This window comes from Myotis daubentonii, chromosome 11 (assembly GCF_963259705.1).
Source record: "Myotis daubentonii chromosome 11, mMyoDau2.1, whole genome shotgun sequence".
NCBI classification, from domain to species: domain Eukaryota; kingdom Metazoa; phylum Chordata; class Mammalia; order Chiroptera; family Vespertilionidae; genus Myotis; species Myotis daubentonii.
This window is the reverse complement of record NC_081850.1, coordinates 24,791,401-24,813,067: the sequence shown is the minus strand read 5'-3', so window position 1 is coordinate 24,813,067 and position 21,667 is coordinate 24,791,401. Positions and strand designations below refer to the sequence as shown.

General features: G+C 39.1%; 1 protein-coding gene across 1 annotated transcript in view; it reads right to left on the bottom strand.

Annotated features, from left to right (window-relative positions):
• Window positions 1-21,667, bottom strand: part of FREM1 (FRAS1 related extracellular matrix 1) — a 125,527-nt gene that overhangs the window by 64,835 nt on the left and 39,025 nt on the right. The window contains exons 13-19 of the mRNA XM_059656635.1: window positions 19,940-20,148; window positions 16,481-16,574; window positions 12,704-12,956; window positions 8,252-8,446; window positions 7,006-7,191; window positions 5,537-5,733; window positions 1,665-1,887 (exon numbers count right to left, since the gene is read on the bottom strand). Coding sequence (XP_059512618.1) covers window positions 1,665-1,887; window positions 5,537-5,733; window positions 7,006-7,191; window positions 8,252-8,446; window positions 12,704-12,956; window positions 16,481-16,574; window positions 19,940-20,148 — 1,357 coding nt within the window. The remainder of the gene's footprint in view (window positions 1-1,664; window positions 1,888-5,536; window positions 5,734-7,005; window positions 7,192-8,251; window positions 8,447-12,703; window positions 12,957-16,480; window positions 16,575-19,939; window positions 20,149-21,667) is intronic.

Sequence of the window (21,667 nt, the reverse complement as noted above, 5' to 3'; positions counted from 1 at the left end):
ACATCAATGAAAGAAACATCAATTCATTGCCTCCTGCGTGCCCCCTACTGGGGATCAAGCCTGTGTCCTGACCTTGAATCAAATGGGTGACCTCTGGGTGCATGGGTTGACAACCAACTGAGTCACACTGGCTGGGGCAATGCTAGCAGTTTTATAAGTTCTATATGTTTAGGGTCAGGAAATGTGTGTGAGACTGCACTAAAGTTAAAAAAAAAAGAAAGTAGTCATAAATGAACCAAAAATAAAAAAAGAGGTGAAAATCTAATCCCTGAGAATATCATCAAAATATTAATTTATAGGAACAATTTTTATTTTTTATTTAAAATGGTTATATAGTGCAAACTTTATACAGTAAATATATAATTATTTACCCTAACAGTAATCAATGAGTGTTATTTTTTAAAAACTTTTTTAAGAGTAAAATTTGAATTATTATTCCTTTTTCCTCTGCTGTAAATTTAGAAAGAATATTGTAACAATATCTTGTATTATTTGTTACACATGGTTTTAATTGGTAAAATCATTTAAGCTCCAGAATTTATCTTTGAAGTTGATAAAAACTGAGAAATATATGAATTAGCTTTCCAAATTCAAACATGAGATGACATTGTACAACTATTGCAAAATAAGTCTTGGGGCAGAGAGCCTACACCCAGTGATGGCGAACCTATGACACGCGTGTCAGAGGTGACACGTGAACTCATTTTTTTGGTTGATTTTTCTTTGTTAAATGGCATTTAAATATATAAAATAAATATCAAAAATGTACGTCTTTGTTTTACTATGGTTGCAAATGTCAAAAAATTTCTATATGTGACACGGCACCAGCGTTAAGTTAGGGTTTTTCAAAATGTTGACACGCCAAGCTCAAAAGGTTCACCATCACTGGCCTATACTCTAGTTGGGGAGAGGAAAAATGAAAAGACAGTAGGAAATGTTGATCAAGTGCTAAAATGGGCATAGAAAAGTAATAGTTCGGAGGGCCTGGGTCGGTCCAAGGAGGAGGCCAGTAGGAAACTGGTTCTGAAGGCACAGTTTTGGCAGCCGGAGAAGGAGGGGAAGGACCCTCAGGCTGGGGAACAGAATAGTGAAGACAGGAAGGAGAGTGAGTAGGCAGTGAATCTAGACTCACACACTTTTCTCGAAGATTTAAAGTATTTTTACATATAGAAAATGGGTTCTGATCGATGTTTTTAAACACCTAATTAAAAATATAATTCAGACTACTATTCCAATGCATCATTTCCTTAAAGAGGAAATTGTCTCCTCAGAGAATAATGAATTATTATATATATGGTTAAAATGTGGAACTTTTGGCAGATGAATCTCTTCAAGTTTAGTGCCATGATCTCAATAGTTTTAAAAAGGAATTTTTATTATGACGTTAAAAGCTTGCACTAAAATACGCAAAATCACATATATCATCTTTACTGCTGCTCTAAAAGTGAATGAAAACATATTATTTCCTTTTCAATTGCCCACTATCTTTAGCTGGATCTTATGCCCTACATTAATCCAGAGCCCAGAGAAAACCCTTGAAAGATAAATGAATAAAGTAGGTAAATGCCATTCTTTTACTTCTTATTCCTCCGATTAATTTTTTGTCCTTTCTGGGTTAAATTATTAAGTCAGTAACAAGCAAATCCAAGTGGAACGTGATATACCGTTCTTGAGAAGCTCCATGGAAAAGTTGTAAACAAGTTCATGCATCCGGCCGGGGTTGGCTGGCTGCTTATGCTGAGGAAAGTCTTTGCTGAGCACCGCGTGGATGAGGAGGCCGTGGCGAGGTCTCTGAGTGATGCTGAAGAGCAAGGGGTCCTCGGGCACATCCAGGTCGGCTGCATGGATGGCGGAAGAATCCAGCTCTTTCATCTGACCTTCACACACCTGAACGGCAAGTCAGAAAAGTCCATGAGATTTGTATGTCATGAGTCCTAAATATCTCTGTTTTAACATAACCTGAGAAGATGACAACAAATCGATTAATCTCTCTCCCATTTTTTTTGCTGAAGATTCCAAAGCAATTTATTCATTTCTATGATGGACAAAAAATTCTGAGTGTGTGTCTCTGTGTACAAATAAAATTTCATCATCCTAAAGTTCGGAAAAAAGCAACCAAAAGATCTTGCTTTCTGAAAGTTACAGAGAAGTTCACTTGTAAAACTGAGTGTAGACAGACCTTCAGATGTTAGCTGTCATTTTAACCTGCTGGACCCCGTTCCTTTTACAATTTTTATGTTTCTGTTTTAGAAATGGCACAAATACCTGCTAGACGCACTAGGGGTATCTTTTTTGGTGTTTTTAAATTTTTATCATTACTGCAAAAACTTCTGTATTTCTATTAAAACCAACAATAATTGAGAAGGGTCCTTCTGGATGCATCATGGTGTGATTTGTAATCCGGACCCTTCATTTCTCCCCCACCCTCACACCTCTACTTTTCCTGAACTACCTTCCTCCACTCTCACACCCCACATCAGGCTTCCTACTCCTGTAAGTACAAACTGGATGTTTTTATTTCATTTACAACTTGACTAGCTGTACTTACCTGTCTTGGTCTTCGCTTACAGTAAAAATAAAGAAATATTTGTTTTATTTTTTGAAATGCAGCAAGATCTAATTAAAAAGTGTATATCAATTTAACATTGCTTATCAGAAATCTGCCATGTCACTGCGCTATATTTTGTGGGGACTATACATATTCTAACGAGTCAATGTTAGATGGAACTGTGAAGGCCTGTCCATCAATAATTATAATGCCAGGAAGGAAATGTCTAGTGCTATTAAATATGGATGAACAGGAAGTGCAAAAGGGAAGAGGAGATGAGGAATGTCATTATGGCTGAGCAGGCATTTTAGCCTTAAGATGTACATGGTTTAGATTTGTGAAAATGCCCTTTTTTTCAGCCTCTCATATTTTTTTAAAATATATTTTATTGATTTTTTTACAGAGAGGAAGGAAGAAGAAGAGAGTTAGAAACATCGATGAGAGAGAAACATCGATCAGCTGCCTCCTGCACATCCCCTACTGGGGATGTGCCCGCAACCAAGGTACAGACCCTTGACCAGAATCAAACCTGGGACCCTTCAGCCCGCAGGCCGATGCTCTATCCACTGAGCCAAACTGGTTAGGGCTCTCTTATTGACTTTAAAGACAGTCTTCCTGCAACCACTTTTCACTGAATTTGCATAAAGAAGAATTACTTGCCATATCTGATACGTGAGCTAAAATTATGCCTTTTTTAAAAAAAGTCTGGCCCTACTTATTAAGGATGAAGATGGCATCACAATTTAATGCACACTGATATAATTATGAAATCATCTTTGATCTAACTTGTTCTTTCCTCCAAGAAATTGAATAAAGCAATCTAAACATATGTTCTAATTACCCTTCTTCAGAGAGCTTGGGATTCCCAGACTCACAATGTGGCAAAATGGGAAATCAGTGCACAAGATGATTGGGACATTATAATAAAAAAAAATGTGGGATTTTTTTTGGTGCCCATTTAATTGTTTATTGAGATGATAAATAAAAGGTTTAGATCAATAAACACAAAATACAGATACTCACTAGTAGATTTAGAAATGGATTATAACAACTTAAACTAAAACCCCAGCTTTTTTTCAGGTTGCACACAACTTGATGGAAACCTGGCTGTCTACAAAATAAACTTTTTGACAAGAAAGCAAAATAAATGACTTTTTAAAAAATCACCTGGCACTTGAAGCCAGCTCTGCTAATAACGCATGGGGCTCCACATCTGTTAGTCTTCAATGGGTTCTCTACGGAGTGCTCGGGGAAAAGACATGGTTACCTTCAGAAAAGAGCATGGAACAGTGTCCAGTGGCCTCATTGTTCCAGAAACCTCACCCCTAAACCCTACATACATACAAGACAATAGAGGTAGGTGTAGAGGAAATGATTTGTAGGTTTTTTCTGTCTCATAATTACATAGGTGAGCTTCAGAGAAACCCATGTTCCAACGGGAGGAGAAAGGCAGGAGCTGGCACTTAAATCTCACTGGGGACTGGCTCTCACACACCATTAAGATGCAGTAGAGCCTGGCCAGTTGGCTCACCTGGTTTGAGTGTCGTCCTGTACACCAAAAGGTTGCGGATTTGAGTCCCAGTCAGGGCATGTACCTAGGTTGTGCGCTTAGGAGTGTACTGGAGGCAGCCCATGGATGTTTCTCCCTCATGTGGATCAAAGTCTGGGCTCATCCATTTAATCAGAATTGGCTATATATTTGTGTGGATTAAATCATCATATGTAAAAAATTAAAGTATTTAAAAAGAATTCTATGCTGATATAAAAAATTTTCCATCATACATAATTAGTGTTGTTTTTTTTAAGTGGAGAGTAGTAGGTATAATAAGGTCCCTGATTTGTAAGTAAAAACATGTAGAAAAATTGCACATAAACATACTGGCATGTGCATAAACATTTTTTGGTGGTATTAATTACTAAAATTTCAACTGATGGGGAGTGACTATGGGTAAGAGCTCTTGAAAAGGGAGAATTTCATATTTCACTTATATGTTTATCAACATTATGACTTATTTAATAACATTATTTTTTATTATTATTTAAAAAATAACAGGTGTTATCTGAGGGTGATATTATGGGTCATTTTAGCTATGTATCTGAATCTTTAAATAAAACCAACAAATGATATTATATAAAAACAGTTTTAAAACTACATAAATAGAGCCTTGGCTGGTTTGGCTCAGTGGAAAAAGCATCAGCCTGCGGACTGAAGGGTCCCGGGTACAATTCCAATCAAGTGCATGTACCTCGGCTGCAAGCTTGATCCCAGGCCCTGGTTGGGGTGTGTGCAGGAGGCAACCAATCAATGTGTCTATCTCACATTGATGTTTCTCTCTCTCTCTCTGTCTCTCTCCCTCCCTTCCACTATCGATAAAAAATCATTGGAAAAATATTGATTAACAACAAAACAAGAACAAAGAAAGAATCTGCATAAAAAGAATGGTTCAAATATTATTTTTAATTTCATATATCGAACTATATAAAATAAGATGCCTGTAGTTGTGAGTCAAGAGTCCTTGCAATGAGCATTGTTGAAGAGGGTGTGGTGTGGACAGACTACTGGGTGCAAATTCCCTATGTACCCCTTACTTCCAAGCTCTATAATCTTGGACCACTTAGTTAACCTCTTTATGCCTCATTTTTTCAGTTACTAAATTGCAATAATAATAGCATCACTCTAAAAGCCTATTGTGAGGATATGAACACATGTAAAGGAGTATGGAATAGTACCTACAACCTAGAAAGTATTTATCCTATATACATGCAATTATAATTGCATCTGTGCATTTGCTGTATGTTAGCAATTATTATCATTAGCATAATGATTATTAGACTATTTTAAGTGATTGCATTACATGACATTTGTTACTTTCCTTCCCCACTCCTCATCAACTGGATGTGTTAAGTACACCTGAACCTGTGTAAACAAGACAAGGTGAAAATAAAATCAGAAAATGATAAAAGAGAAACAGAAAATTCTGATCTTACAGTAATATTCTGCACCACAAAGTCGGGAACTTCATCATTGGTGGGGTGGATTATAACAGAAAACGGTATCTCCAGGGAGCGGCGCTTCCCGTCTGTGACATACACCGTGAACTGGTCAGCCGTTGGTTCCACCCTCAGGTGCCTGGACTGCACATAGTTAACATGCAAAGCCTTCATGTCTTCCCACTGAAACGAGGCTGGAGCACACCAAGAGTAAGCTGGTGAATAAGAAAAGCCTTTTCCCAAGCTAGTAGGCCTTAATCCTTTAGCCAACAGACTATTTCTCAGCAAATCAAACAAGACATCATGGCAGTTGACCTAAGAATCAGCTCTCAGGGGCTGCGACAAAGACTATCAGCTGTCGACATAAAGACGGATATCCATAAATCCTACAGGAGGGGTAAAATTTGCATGGAAAACAGAAGAGCCATAACTTCATGACCATTCTTCACACACTTAGGTCAGTGAAATCTTCTCTTGATTAAAACCACTTCTGTGTGAGCAGTTCTTGTCGTGCGTCACTGAAAAGGGGCCATTTCTCTGCCTTTACCAGAAACTAAGGAAGTTCCCTGCACCATCGCTGTCAGATGAAAAGGCAAGGCGTCTAATGTTTTCTAAGCGAGGTGCTGAGTTAAAAGTGTGGGCTTGGAAACCACCTACCCTTTACAGACTTACCCTTCCTCTCCGGGGGCCTCAATTTCTCATTTACATATTAATTTTCTACCAACAGAGGGTTTAATCAAGTGCAATTTTTAAAAATATCAAATAAAAGAAAGTATTAGAAAAAAAGAAAGGAACCATCTCTTTCAAAGTCAATCAATCATCTGCATGCTTGACATCCATGTCAAGCAACTGGTTGGACTGAGTAGAATGAGCTGACCCGCTGTTTTGGCATTTTGACACTGTCTTAAATCAGAGAAAAATGCTCTATGTTGTGCATTAAGTCACAGGAAAATTGTATAAACTTTAATGCAATTAATCTACCCCCGCAGCTTTACTGAGATAAAATTGACGTATAACATTGTGTAAGTTTAAGGTGAGGATATATATGTATATATATATCGCGAAATGTTTGCCACAATAAGGTTAGTTAACACATCATTCATCTCGCATAATTAACATTTTGTGGTCGTGGCAGTGAGAAGAGTAAAGCAGATTCACAAAGTGACTTTCAAATATACAACACACTATTGTTAACCACAGTGCCCATGCTGCACCTTAGGTCCCCAGAAATTATTCATTCTTATAAGTGACATTTCCATTTATTTTGAAGTAAACTTGCATGCATGGGAAATCTCAACGTTAAAATGAAAAAAATACTAATATTCAAAAGTATCAGCTGTAATAATTCCTCAAATGTATATGGTGCTTTGAACATTTTTGAAGTCCTTACCCAGTTATCAAGCATAGGATGGCCGGTAAGACCCATAAACATAGGTGAGTTACTGCTGGTCATGAAACCGACTTACCTATACTTATGCCCATATTGCTTTTTTCAAAACCCACCGAAGGGAGGGTGTTTTCAAGGTAGCCAAACTGGGGAGGAGAAGTCAAAACAAATTCCAAGTCATCTGCTGCAGTGTCAGGGTCAGTGGCCAACAAATGGTTAATGGTGAGGGCTGCTGAGAAACCCTCATCTACCACGAACATGGTACCTGCATGCAGATAATAGCACAGTTATGACTTAGCGTGCAATCCTCCCATCAGAACAGTGAGGACAAAGGGAGTGATTGAAATTCCAATTCACATATACTTCCATGGGAGATGTTCATTTTCTTCAGCCTAATTTTCCTTACAGTGAAAATATTCAGGGGTAATGGGTGGAATTTAATTTGACTTACGGAATTATATTTTTTTCTTGTACTAGCAAGCCAGACAATAATGGAAAGACAGCAGAAATGCTAAATGCTCCAGTTTAGCCCTTCAGTCATTCTCAAGGAACTCTGATTTCCCTTGTGTCTCTATAGAAGTGACAAATGAAAATAAGAATTGCCAAACTGTTTTAATGATAAGGCACTAAATGTGGTTTATGTACTCTTCAAGATCAGTTGTTACCTCTGTTTGTCAGAGCGTTAATTGCCTGCAAGCTATTATGAATTGCTCATAACCAACGTTTTTTTCATGCCTGGTGCTTAATTATTCTGCAGGGACAATGCTTTCTTTCCAGAACATTGCTTGGGAGATGGTTTGCAAATTACAATAACATTCATACATATGTTTGTATTTTTTTTTCTCAGAGACAGAACATATACATAATGCTTATGAAGAGATGACTTTCTAAAAAGCAAATAAGGTTAAATATATATAAATGGTCTCTCTGGTATACTCATTCTGTTCTGATAGAAATTATTATGGGTAAAATAAATTACTCTCACTCTCTCCAGAAGGCAAATAGTATTTTCCCACATGAAATAAAACCAGAATAATTTAGGATTCCAATGTTGTCCTCAACCCAACACCCCCCCACCCTCCCCCCCCACACACACACACACATTTGCATGCTCTCTCCATTCAGAATTATCTAAATTTTTAAATAAATGATTTTGCCCCGTAATCTTTTACAGATTTGGGATTTTCCACAAATTTGTATTAAAGCAATTACTGGAGGCAATTCTGTATGGTGGTTTTCCATTTTGACTGTATGTGCATTATTTCACTGAACATGGGCATGGGACTAGGTGAGATAATAGGACTTTGACAGAAAACCACTGTCACCTATTGTGAGTGAAGGTGGTTGGTTGTCCACTGGATGCACTGTGATGTTGAGATCATACACTGGAAAGGACGCATGAAGAGGAACAGATGGATGAGGTCCATTGTAGCAACAGCCATTCACAAAAGGGCCTGCTTCTTCATCCGAAACCACTAATGTAATGGTGTCATAACAAGGCATCAGGCCAATCTCGCCACCTGGAAGACACAACTGTAGCTGAAACCTGACTTTTTAAAAATATAGAATACCAAGGTATTCTACCCAAACCCCTTCTATGAGCGCAGGGTGTCAAGAAAAAAAAAAGTATGTGGCTAAAATGCAAAATTCCATTTTATCACTATGAAATCAAATAGAGTCGTGAAAATAATGCAAAAATGCTTGCCCATCTGTTGCCTTTGGTGAGATCCCTGCCAGACATCTCTCACCATATGGAGGGGCAAAAGGGGCTAACGAGGGCCTGACAGTTCACAAATGATCAAGGAACAGACACAAAACTAGACTAGTGATGGTTTCATTCTCCCCTCGTAATTGTTTAGACCACATCAGGAAGAGCAGAAGGCATCCTTGTCCCTGTGGTAATTGTCTGCCCACTTGCATTAACCACCATAAATGAACAACCATCAACCACATAGTAGTTCCAAGAAATAGAAGAACACGGATAGGTGAAACACAAAGATAATCCACATTCTTGTCATTTGTTTTTGGCATTTTCCTCATTATAAAATCGCCACGATGTTATCAAAATAAGAACAACACCTGGAAAAGAAGTGAGATTTGTTTTCATTTTCTTATTACTCTTTGGGGTTTACACCTATGAGTTTCAAAATGCCTCCAACCTAGGCAGTGAGGGGAAGAGGGAAGATTAGATCATTTATCGGCGAACAGGACAATCCACTCGGGTTACTAACTAACAGCACTGAGGTAGTAGTGTTCAGCATCCACGGGACAGAAACGTTCACCAGATGTGCTTTTGGTAATTCTCATGCATGGCTTTGAAAGTGCCAGAAGGGAAGCAATTAGGTTTGAAGTTTTAATGAGAACTAGAGCACAAAAGATCAGGGACGGCATCGCTGTTTCACAAGACACATTGGTCACATCTATAGAATATTATGCTTGGCATTATTCTCGCTATTTTAAGAAAAGCAACACTAGAATAATGGAGAAATTATATTATTGAGCAACTAAATGATTAAAGGACAAGAAACCAGTTTTAAGGAAAAACAGAGTTGAAGTTGAGAAAATTAGAATTCAACAACCAGCTCTGGCTGGGAAGGTCCGTTGGTTAGAGCGTCATCCCAATATGCGAAGGTTGTTGGTTCGATCCCCAGTCAGGGCACGTACAAGAATCAACCAATGAATGCATAAATACGTGGAATAACAAATTGATGTTTCTCTCTCTATCTCTCTCCCTCCCTTTCCTTTCTCTCTAAAAATATATCAATAGATTTTTTTAAAAATTAAAATAGAATCAAACAACCAGCCTTCAACCTTAGGAAAAGTAAAAAATAAGAGGCTGGGGACCCTTTCCCCCTCCTGACATGGGAGTCGATTCTGTGGGACTCTTTCCCTCTCCCCATGTGGGAGTCTGTACTTGTTCTTCAATAAATCTCCACCTTTGCTTTAAAGAAAAGAAAAAAAAGAGGCCTATCATCCTTTAATATACTTAAAGATAAATTGGCTTAAAATATATTTATTCATCATTCACTCAATAAATATATATTGACTATTTAATGTCTACTATGTGACAATTAGTGTTCTGGGTGCTTCAGCAGAGAAACAAAGACATTTTGAAAATGTCAAAAGACATTTCAAAAGAATGTCCAATGTCACAAGACCTACCATGTGTCAGGCACTGACACAATCTATAGAAAAAGAGATGCAAATTTACTTAAAATATCACAGATGTGTGCATCTATGAAATGGAATGATATGAAATTGCCACTATTGAGCCAATTTTTACCTATTATCTAGAAAATACATATATCTCAGTCTGATTCTGTACAAAGCACCAAGGGTGAAGAAGATGAGAGTACTGGCTGAGGGGAGGGCACACATGCCAGAGAAAGTCAAGTGTAGTACATTCAGTAACTGTAATTTCAATATAATGGAAGTATAGCAAACATGTCAAAAAGAGCTGGAAAAGTAGCCTGAGCATTAAACCAGAACTACAACACAAGTGGAGGAATTCTTTACCGTGAAATAAAATAGAGTCTAAGGACATGATTAATCCTTAAAACTCTTAATCATAGTGAGGACAATTTTGAATGACTTCATGTTTAATAATGGGAGAATAGCAAATTAATAATGCATTTTATATCAAAATATTTATTAAGCTTATGTTTATAGTAACTTTATAACATTTAATAAACATTTTAGAGATGTTTTAATGAAAAAGGTAATCTATAAAACTGGACATACAATAAATTGCAACTATGTTAAAAATTGTGATTAGAAAATAAAATACTGTAATTCTGAATTATTCAACTTTGATAGATAAATAAGGTGATAGATAAGTTTTTCTAAAACTTCATGATACTTTCCAAGTTTTCTGCAGTAAGAATGTATTATTTTCATAATCATAGAAAGCAAATAAAATAATGGTGACAAAATCATTCTCAGGTGGCCTTTATAATCACTGTATGTAGACAAGAGTTAGGCCACTGAAACTAGATCTTACAATACTGTCGTTTTTTTTTATACAGATCTTAGCACAGCGCTAATATTTACCAATTGAGTAATTGAGTGAACGTTTCGTTATAAGAAAACGTAACACTCAAAAAAGAAAATACCTTTTGAATATAGTATTTCTGCTAACGTAATAACATAGCAAAAAAATCCATGAAATAATTTGCCCCAATGTCCTACTAGGTCTTATGAAAAAAAATAGTTACACTCCCTTACATGGCTATCACACTAGAAGAGATTTATAGGCACGTATCCCTGGTGTTTAGCACCTGGAACAGGGCACTGGAAGAGAAGACACATTCATCTCACGCATGAGCCTGCCAAAGATGTTAAAATTATGTTGTAAATGACAATCGCTGGTCTTTGGGTCCCTCTCTGCCAGTCTATTTGTGATCGACTGGGGAAATAAAAAAGAAATACCTAGTTATGAACTTTTGAGAGACATTGAAAGACATCAAACATCTGGACGATGCTCCCTGAGAAAAGGAAATAACTAAATAAACCTTATCTAAGACTAAACGCAGGTGAAAATATAAGGAGATATCATTTAAAGAAAAAAATTGTCTAGGAGTAAATAAAATGTGCCATACTAACTAATTAACATGAGACTATTGGTATCCTAATAAATCATTGTTTTCCAAAGTACACATAAAAATGTTATTTCCAAATGTTTCCCCCCATTTCCAAATTAATTCTTAGCTATCTCAATCCTCCCTCCTTGAGTTCCCTACCCCCTCACTGCCTGCATTCTCTCTATATATCTCTTCAAATAAGAAAATGATTTGAATTCTGATGCCTCTTATTTCCACTACCAGTCACTTGGCCTACATATCCAATTGTACTCTCCCCATGGAATGTACAGGCGAGAGAGGCATACGGGTGATAAACATGAAATGGTAACAGAGGCAATGGAAGGATGTTAGAGGAAGCATACAGTGTCATTGCTGAGGCATTGCCCTCAATCCGGAATTCTGAGGATGTGCAAGGGGTGATGAAGTACAGATGCATCTGTCACTTCCTGTCACTTTTGCATGGGAGTGCGTTTGTCTACTCATTTAAAGGAAAATTTATTCACAAGAGGGTCTGGATTATACTCCTTTGTAGCCCACAGTGCCTAGTACTGTGCCTTGCAGATGTCAGATGGCAAATTAATATTACATTTATTTGAATATTTTACCTGGGAACGCATGCCACCTGGGTAATGATATAATGTGATGTCAGAAATGTAAGATGATGCTGATCGATAAGTGTTTGCTGCATCTCTCATCTGTGTCCCTCACTGTTGTGACTGCGGACAAGTTACACAAATCCTAAGACTTCATCTTCGCTTCTCAGAAACTCAAAAGGCAGGCCAGTTACTTCTTAGCAGCTAGAGACAGTGGTCAGTAAAACTTTGACAATTAATAACATTTCTGTTATGATGTTATGATTCATGAACCCAGAAACTGTGATGGTCAAAGAAAGACGTTGTCCAAAACGGGGTGAGGACAAGCCCAGAGTGAACGGACGGTCTCTGTGTGAGCATCATGAACAGAGCAACAACAACACTTGCTCTTTTTCTACTCTGAACTGCATTCTATTACCGAGATCAGAAATACTTCTAAGGATGCTGAGCTCACTGAACAACGGGATACAGGCTGCTGCTGCTTCCTTTTCATGGACGCAGTAAGGCTGTTAGATCCCTGGGACCCATAGTGAGGAGTGGGGTTAAGACTCTGTCATGTTACTGACATTCCTTCTCTCAAACTAGTCACAACACTGTCACTTACCCATGTGCTTGTAGGTCACGGCCCCTGAGAGGACATCTCCCTGAGAGAACTGATCCACTGTGACTCCCCCTTTCCTCACCACGCCGTGCTGAGGTTCTCGAGAAATCACAAACATCAGTTTCAAGTCATCACTGTCCGCATCGGTAGCAAAAATGTATTCAGAGGTGATGACCACCTCGTCGCCCTCTGAGCAATGCATCTGAGGGTTGAGGTCAGGTTTCAGGATGGGTGGCTCATCATTGACGGGGAGCACCTAAGTAGGAAAAAAAAAATGCATGTTTTCAAGAGAAAGAAAGCAGTGACAAATGGCCCAACTGGTAACCCATAGCTCATAGTCAGAATGACAGGCATTTTCAATCTTCCAGGCACATGAAACAATAGCCATGGAATTAGGCCAAGCAGTTTGTATCTTTTAACTTTCCCCACATGAACCATCGTGCAAGAAACGACCCACCTGAGAGACATTTGAGGTAGGAATGGGAGAGTGCAGTTATGGTTTGGAACTCAAATATCCCATTTGTTTGCAGGCAGACAAAATATAAATGTGATATAAAGCATCCTTCACCAAAGCCCCTGTCCTCCTTCATTAAACTCACGCGTATTCTAGAGGAAGTCTGGTCCTCACGGCCTGATGCATTTACATTTCCCACATCAAAGTTATTTATACTTCAAATTACTTGGTGATTACAAAGCTTTCTTCTACCCTGACTTCCTGCCACCCAGGAAGTTTCTGTGGACTTACAATAAGCAGCAGCTGCACGTCAAACATTTTCAGTTAAATCTGAAACTCCATAACCATCAAATCAATGCCAGGTTTCAGCTTGACAAAACGTTTTTCTCTCCCAGTCATGAAAATAAAACTCCAAGTAGAAGGGAAAGAAAAGCCACATGGGCTCACACTGGCTCTCAGATTTTAAAAAGATGATGGGGAAATTGGAAAAAGCACGTCTTCTAAACGGGAATGAAGGGCATTCCTCCTCTGAGCTCACAAGGGCAGCTTGGTGTATGCTGCATGTTTATTTATCAAGTCCGGCCCCGTGAATACGCTCAACCCTGCATTTCCTTCCCCCATGCTTCAGCCAATGGGATCTTTTATAATCTGGCTCCCATCAAGTCCCTGCCCTGGGAGAACCTTCCATGGTTTCTTCCAAGTGCTGCTCCTGGGATGTCATTGACCTCATCTCATGCTATGGGGTGCCTTTGCCACTCCACTCCATTTCACCCCAAAACACTGCATTCCTCACATCTCAGGTCTTTGCACCATCTCTGCATCTGCTCTCTGCCTCTTGGCTTGGTATGCTCTGCCCCCAGCTCTCTGCTTGGCTACCTCCTCCCCTAGATTACATGTGAATTTCACAGGGAAAACTTTCATGAGGACTCAGACTCATTTAGGAACTTCTATTATTTACACTCTTTTCACACCCCATTTATTTGTAGAACACATGCATCCTATATAATAAAAGGGTAATATGCAAATTGACCCTAACAGCAGAACGACTGGCAATGACTGGTCACTATGACACACACTGACCACCAGGGGGCAGATGCTCAATGCAGGAGCTGCCCCCTGGTGGTCAGTGCACTCCCACAGGGGGAGCTCTGCTCAGCCACAAGCCAGGCTGACAGCTGCCAGTACAGCAGTGGTGGTGGGAGCCTCTTCTGCCTCCTCAGCAGCACTAAGGATATCCAACTGCAGCTTAGGCCTGCTCCCCGCTAGCAAGTGGACATCCCCCAAGGGCTCCCGGGCTGCCAGAGGGATGTCTGACTGCCAGCTTAGGCCCAATCCCCTGGGGAGAGGGCCTAAGCCAGCAGGCAGTCATCCCCCGAGGGGTCCCAGACTGTGAGAGGGCATAGGCCAGGCTGAGGGACCCCCCCCCCCCCACGAGTGCACAAATTTTTGTGCACCTGGCCTCTAGTATTTTAAATAATTAATTATGTCAGCAATAATCTTTTTAATGTCTGCCTTCATCCCTTGCCTGTAAGCTTTGTTTGTCTTGTTCATCATCATATCCCAAGCATCTAGCATAGGACCTGGCAAAGAGAAGACACTAATTAAATATTTATGGAATAAATTATTGTAACCATGTATATTTGCACTGATTATCCTGCTAGTTAAACAACTGTGCAACTCTACAAGAAGTATACATGAAACTGTGTTGACACTCTCCTTTAATGGATAGAGGGATGGGGTGATAGAAACGTAGCCTTGTTTATTTAATCACAGGTAAAAACATGTATGCAATATTCTATTTTCTATTGGCTTATGAGGAAACAATATCTTTGTTCAAATCCTCTGAGTGGATTCATTAAAGACCCTCTGTATTATTTTTCTTGACTTGATTAATGAATCTCACTAATACATTCATGATGACCATCTTGCAGTTCACAAAATAGCCTCTGCTTCAAATGAATAATAAAGTCCAAAGGCAACAGAATTAAAACATTCCTCCTAGATAAAGAAACAATCATATGCCAAAAATTGCTTGTGCATCTGACTGGCTTTCAAAGGTCATGCCCTTTTGTCTAAAAAGAAACAATAAACACATTGTTTTTCCCCAAATGTACTGCTCACTGTCATCAATAAGAAGATGGTCATCAATAGAAAATAGGTTGGATTGGATTATTTTTCCTTAAAATTTGCTTTTCAGGAAAAAAAAGGTAACTCAGAAAAGTTTTCTATATATAAAAGTCTGCCAATAAAAACTAACTTTACTTATTGAAACTGAAATAACATGCTGCTCTTCATCTAGACCCCAAGGCCCTTAGGAGGATTAAGTGGGAAAATGGAAGGAGGGGTTCTGCATGGTGACTGGAAAGGTTAGCAACATGAAAATTATAATCACATGGTAAGTTACAATCGAGGCAGCGGTGAGGAGGAAGGAACACTGGCCCAAGTACCAGACAATGTCAGCCCAGGTGTACACAGTCAAGATAATGACTTTGGGCAAGTCATTGAACCTTCTTGGACCTGCATTCCTTCACCATAAAATGGAGAGGATTCCTTCCCTGTCTACTTCTTAAAACACTAGATGGATGTAATCATTCTTAATTATTAACTGTAAAACATCGTACAAACACATTATTATCACAAATAATTTCATATCACAAAGATCTGACAAAATTCAAACAGAAGTAGGATATAGCGTAGTAAGGATATTCAGTGACTCTTCCAGGACCATGATGAGTCTTTTTGAAAACCTTCCTTTGTCACTAACTATAAATGCCTGCAAATCCTATGAGTTATGCTTAAGGACTTGGGTGGTCACTCAACAGTGAAACTTGGGGGTTCCCATCAGGCCTTTGGGCATGTACTCAACCTTTATGTGCACATTTTTCTTCATTTGTCAAAAGGGGGGAAATAAGCCTTTCAAACAGACTGCAGGCGAATTCACAAAGGGGCACCACACATAAACAGACACAGCTTCTTCCCCACTACAGAGAAAACCCTACTGATACTGGTCTAACCTGCCCAGATGCAGGTTGAGGGTTACAGCTCAACAATATTAGAAATAATTTATATGTAAAAGCAATTGCTTTTCAAGTTAAGTATAAGGAGGTCAGAGCAGTTGTATGTTTAAATGGACTGAAGAGAGAAACAGTGTGCCCATTTCACCAACACAACTTTGCCCTCTATTGCCTGTCCTGAGACATTCACAGATGAAGGCAGCCATTCTCTTCTTTGGAGTCTCTGTTTAAAATTGTACCATGAACTCCAAGCAGGCTTCCAAACCAGATGCTGTACTTCTATATGAACCAGGAAGGAAACGTTCTACCCACCTCAATGTGCAGAACAAATTCTACTGAATTGGTGCCGTCTGTGACCTCCAAGAGTATGTCATCCTGAAGTGTCTCAGATCCATCGTGCTGATACCTGTGGGGATGACATTATCACTAGGAGAGCACACTGAGATGCCTGACACAAGAGTTCTTCCATGGCTTCGGCCATATGCTTAATCCATAAGCATCAAAAATGCAGCGGGAGACCTTGGAAGATGGCGAGGTAATCATGAAGTAACAGATTTAATCACTCAAAGGTCCAAGAATGTAAAATTGCTCCATGCTGGGAAAATGTGTTACATGCATACATAATGTCTTCCCAAATAAAATAAAGTAGCCCTACAGCTTGCCACCGTGACAATGGGAACCAGGCTACTTACAGAAAATGCTGGTTGGTGCCAGGGGGACCCTGAGACTGAGCAGTAGGCAGGTAAAAGCGGGACACTGTGGATTTTCATGATTTTCTCTCCTTCCCCACTTTTAACAATAATCCTTATGCCTGTGCTCTGATCTATTCAGCTCTTCTCTCAAACTCTGCTCTATCAATTAGTTATTGCTTCTCTCCTGCCATTTTCCCTTTTCTATTTATTAGCTCCCTTCCTCTCAATCTATAAAAAAATTCAGACTTAAAAATATTTTCCTTGGTCTAGCCTTGGCCTCATTTTCTTTTAATTCTCAGTCAAACGTCTTAAAGAAATTGTCTAATCCTAGACTTTCCATTTACTCCCCAGACCACTGTAGTGATACACAGTAAGTTCTAAACAGCTGTTGCATTGAGCCAAATTTATAACTTATCAGTGATCTGTTTAAGATATGTAGAAAAGAAAATAAGACTTAAGAAATTAAATTAGAAGTCCTATTAGAAGTCCATCACAAAGTGCTACACATTGCATGACACCATTTATATGAAATGCCCAAATGGGTAAATCAATAGATTAGTGGTTGTCTAGGGCTGGGAGGAGAAAAAGGATGAGGGTGATGGTGGCAGATAAAGGGTACAGCATTTCTTTTTGGGGTAATGAAACCATTTCAAAATTGATAATGATGAGAGCTGCCCAAATCTATGATTATACAAAAAGCCACTGAATTGTATACTTTAAATGAGTGAATTGTGTATGTATGGCATGTAAATTATATCTCAATAAAGTTGGTTTAAAAAAAAACAAAGTAGAAAAGGAAGTTGAATTAAAAATAGTATAGTATATTGGAGGTGTGTGTGTATCTCACAGATGACAAATTCTAGAGGTAAAAGGTATTTTACTCAGGACTAGTCTCCCCCATACTCTGGCTAGGAACTCATGTTTGGGATTCTATTCCAGTGGTGGAGAAGGTCCCCCTCCCAGCCCCAGCATCCCTCCCACAAGTGGCCTCCTTTACTTTATTTTGTCATGCTCCCTGATGTTTTCATCAAAAATAGGCTGATATGAGATAATGTGCTAAAGCTATCCTACCATGCTAAACTTCGAAAAGGGCCCAGTAGGTCTAGGAGTACATATCCAAAGGCATGCCTATGAAGTCAAAGAGAACTTCTTTTAAAACAAGGCTCCATGCCCTAACTGGTCTGGCTCAGTGGATAGAGCATTGGCCTGCAGACTGAAAGGTCCCAGGTTCAATTCCGGTCAAGGGCATGTACCTTGGTTGCGGGCACATCCCCAGTAGGGGTGTGTACAGGAGGCGGCTGATCGATGTTTCACTCTCATCGATGTTTCTAACTCTCTATCCCTCTCCCTTCCTCTCTGTAAGAAATCAATAAAATATATTTTTAAAAAAAAACAAGGCTCCTACATACTTTCAACAATAAAGGGGGGAAAAACTAGACTCTTCCATGTACTAGCTAAGTGACCTCAATCTCTTTGTACCTTAGGCTCAACTATAATATGAGAATAGAATCATCTACTTTGTCAGGTTTGACTGATGTAAAGATTAAATTAAAAAACATAATTGCAAGTTTCTAGAACAGTGATGGCGAACCTTTTGAGCTCTGCGTGTCAGCATTTTGAAAAACCCTAACTTAACTCTGGTGCTGTGTCACATATAGAAATTTTTTGATATTTGCAACCATAGTAAAACAAAGATTTATATTTTTGATATTTATTTTATATATTTAAATGCCATTTAACAAAGAAAAATCAACCAAAAAAATGAGTTCGTGTGTCACCTCTGACACGCATGTCATAGGTTCACCATCACTGTTCTAGAACACTTGGACTACATATGCTGGCAAATATTGGTACTTTTACTTTTCTATCCATCATTCACACACTAATAAGAATTACTTAAACGGCTTTCTAATATGAAGCTAAGAGCTGAGATCTCAAAAGAAAACAAAATTTTAATGAGAATAAGAGTACTGAAAAGAGCCCTAGCTGGTTTGGCTCGGTGGCTAGAGCATCGGCCTGTGGACTGAAGGGTCCTGGGTTTGATTCCAGTCAAGGGCACATGCTAGGGATTGTGGGCTCGATCCCTAGTAGGGGGCGTGCAGGAGGCAGCCGATCCATGATTCTCTCTCATCACTGATGTTTCTATCTCTCCCTCTCCCTTCCTCTCTGAAATCAATAAAAATATATTTTAAAAAAGAGTACTGAAAAGAGATAAAGATATTGGAGACTGAACAAAGTAAATAAATAAAATTGTCAGATTAAATTGATCTTCTTGTGTAAAAATCTTAGTTCCTAGTCAATATTCAAGTGTGGAACTAAGCAGTTGATGCTTAACACCTTCTACCATACTCTATCAAAAAGGCCAAAATTCCTATCTATAACTTGTACTTGTGAGACATTCACTAGTATGTTGCTTTTGAATATCTTGTATTGTTTTACAGAGAAAGTTTTTTTTACTAGATTTTGTAAAAAGTTTCTTACAGGCCATGAAAGACTAAGTTCAAGGTAAGGGGAACTACTGTAGGACCACTAGGCAGGAATTGCTCTGAGACTGTCAGAGAGCCAAGTCCTACTCCATGCCATACCTACCCAGCCTACCCTATTTGTTTGCCTACAAATCCCCTTCCCAGTAGAATATAATAAAATTTACACTGAAGACATTGATCAACAGAATTCTATCCCAGAGTTTCCAGGGTTATGAAATTGGCTTTTCTTAAAGACAAGTTCAATTACGTAGATTCACCTTACAGATGATTTCATTCTATATTCATCTAGTTTGACTGTTATCTCTTGCAATATGTGCAGTTTCAGCAAATTTAATATTCGTGGTAATGAATTTTTGCTGTTTAAATATCCATAAAATCAACCCCATTGGTACAGCAAGCCAGAGAGAAAGAAAATGCCTGAAGAAAAATTAAAATTTTGTCATTTCTAATTTTCAACTGACCCTTGAAAGTATTAAGTGGCATGAAAGCACTTCTGAATGAATTGGACAAACTTCTTTCTTTTCCTCTACCTCACCATTGATCCAGATGGGGGCCAAAGCCTGTAAAAGAAAAAAGCTAGGAAATGTACTAACCTAACTTTTAAGGCATGGAGGTCTCCCCAAGAAAATGTGCACCCTGTGCTCAGAGGAAATCCATTCAGCTCCACCCCCCCGTGCTGAGGCAGTCTCTGCAGGAAGAGGTAGATACTGTCTAGTGTTGTGTCCACATCGGAAACCAGGACGTGCTCCGTGCTGATGATGCAGTGACCGCCCTCAGCGACTCTTAGGGGGTTGGTGAGTACCTGGAAATAAGGAAAGCAACATTGAAAGCTTTGTTCCATGCAGCATCCCTGAAGAAAGAGCTCGTTAACTTAATGAAAAGTTTCAGTACTATATTCACCTGTTAAATAATATTTTAAAAATGCGATAAAGAGGTCAAGCTCATAGTTGAACATCTCAGCTGAAAAATGTGATTTACTAAATGTTTCTGATTCTAAGCATGGATGGATCTGAAGAATCAAGGCAAGTCTGTGGAACTGAAATTATCTACATTTCCTTTATCCCAGACCCTATAGAGTAAAAGCAACACACTGGTTACTATCAGTGGAGCTAATGTGAGAAAATAATAATAATATTTATCATCATGTCCACACCTACCATTGTTCGACATATATACCTTAATCTACAAAACAATCAAAAGCTTTAACAAATTCCCCTAGAGAAATCACTCATCTCTTTCTTTCAACCTAAAAAAATCTTAAAGACTTGGGGAATTGGAGTTTTTAAACACCAGTTATAAAGAGTATCTTAAAGATGGAAATGGGTTGGCCCTGACCGGTTTGGCTCAGTGGATAGAGCATCAGCCTGCAGACTGAAGGGTCCCAGGTTCAATTCCGGTCAAGGGCGTGTGCAGGAGGCAGCTGATTGATGTTTCTCTCTCATCTCATCGATGTTTCAGCTCTCTATCCCTCTCCCTTCCTCTCTGTAAAAAATCAATAAAATATATTTTTTAAAAAGATGGAAATGGGTCGGAATTTTAAGATTCCATAGGAAATAGATAGAGTTATCCAAACATTTGACTTAAATGTTGAAGCCATCAAGATATTTTTATAATCGAAAAACTCACTGCTCAACTGACTAATAATTCATTTGTAAGTAAAAAGCAAGTTAGAAGGTATAGCAAGGGAATGTTCCATAGTCAAGAAAGTTTAGAAAAATGTTACCTACAACGTCTTCACCTTGGAGATTTATAAGGCACAGAATACAGTCAATGCTCTGAGATCCTACAGTAAGAAAAGGTTAGTTCTGTTTAACCTGGCATTTTCTCAAGTTTGTATTACTAGCCAGAAGCAAAGCAAGCGGATCCGGTTGGGCTCTGAGAGCCCTCACAGATGACCTGGTGGATGCCCCGCCCTCTGAGGACACAGCCTTCTCCATGGGAGCAGCCACTCTCCGCAGAGAACGGCTGCCACCGACAGAAAGAAGACCGATCCCAGGGGAAGAGTGTTAAAGGGATAAGACCAGGAACAGGTGAGGACAGGGAAGTCAGCGAGGAGAAGGCGCAGCTCCACTCAGAGCCCTGCTCCACCCTCCTGCCCACCAGGCACAGCTGCCAGGGGTATCCATGGATGGCCCAAGGACAGCCCTCCGGGCCATAGAAACCATAAGACTGACCACCCTGAGACAGCTGCCTTCTATTCTTTAATAAACTGTTGCCACCAGAAAAGGAAAACATAAAAGCAAGAGCTTTCTCTCCCTACAGCCACCCTCACTCCCATCCCTCCTCAGAGGCCTTACTCTCACTTTGCCAAGCCTAACGTT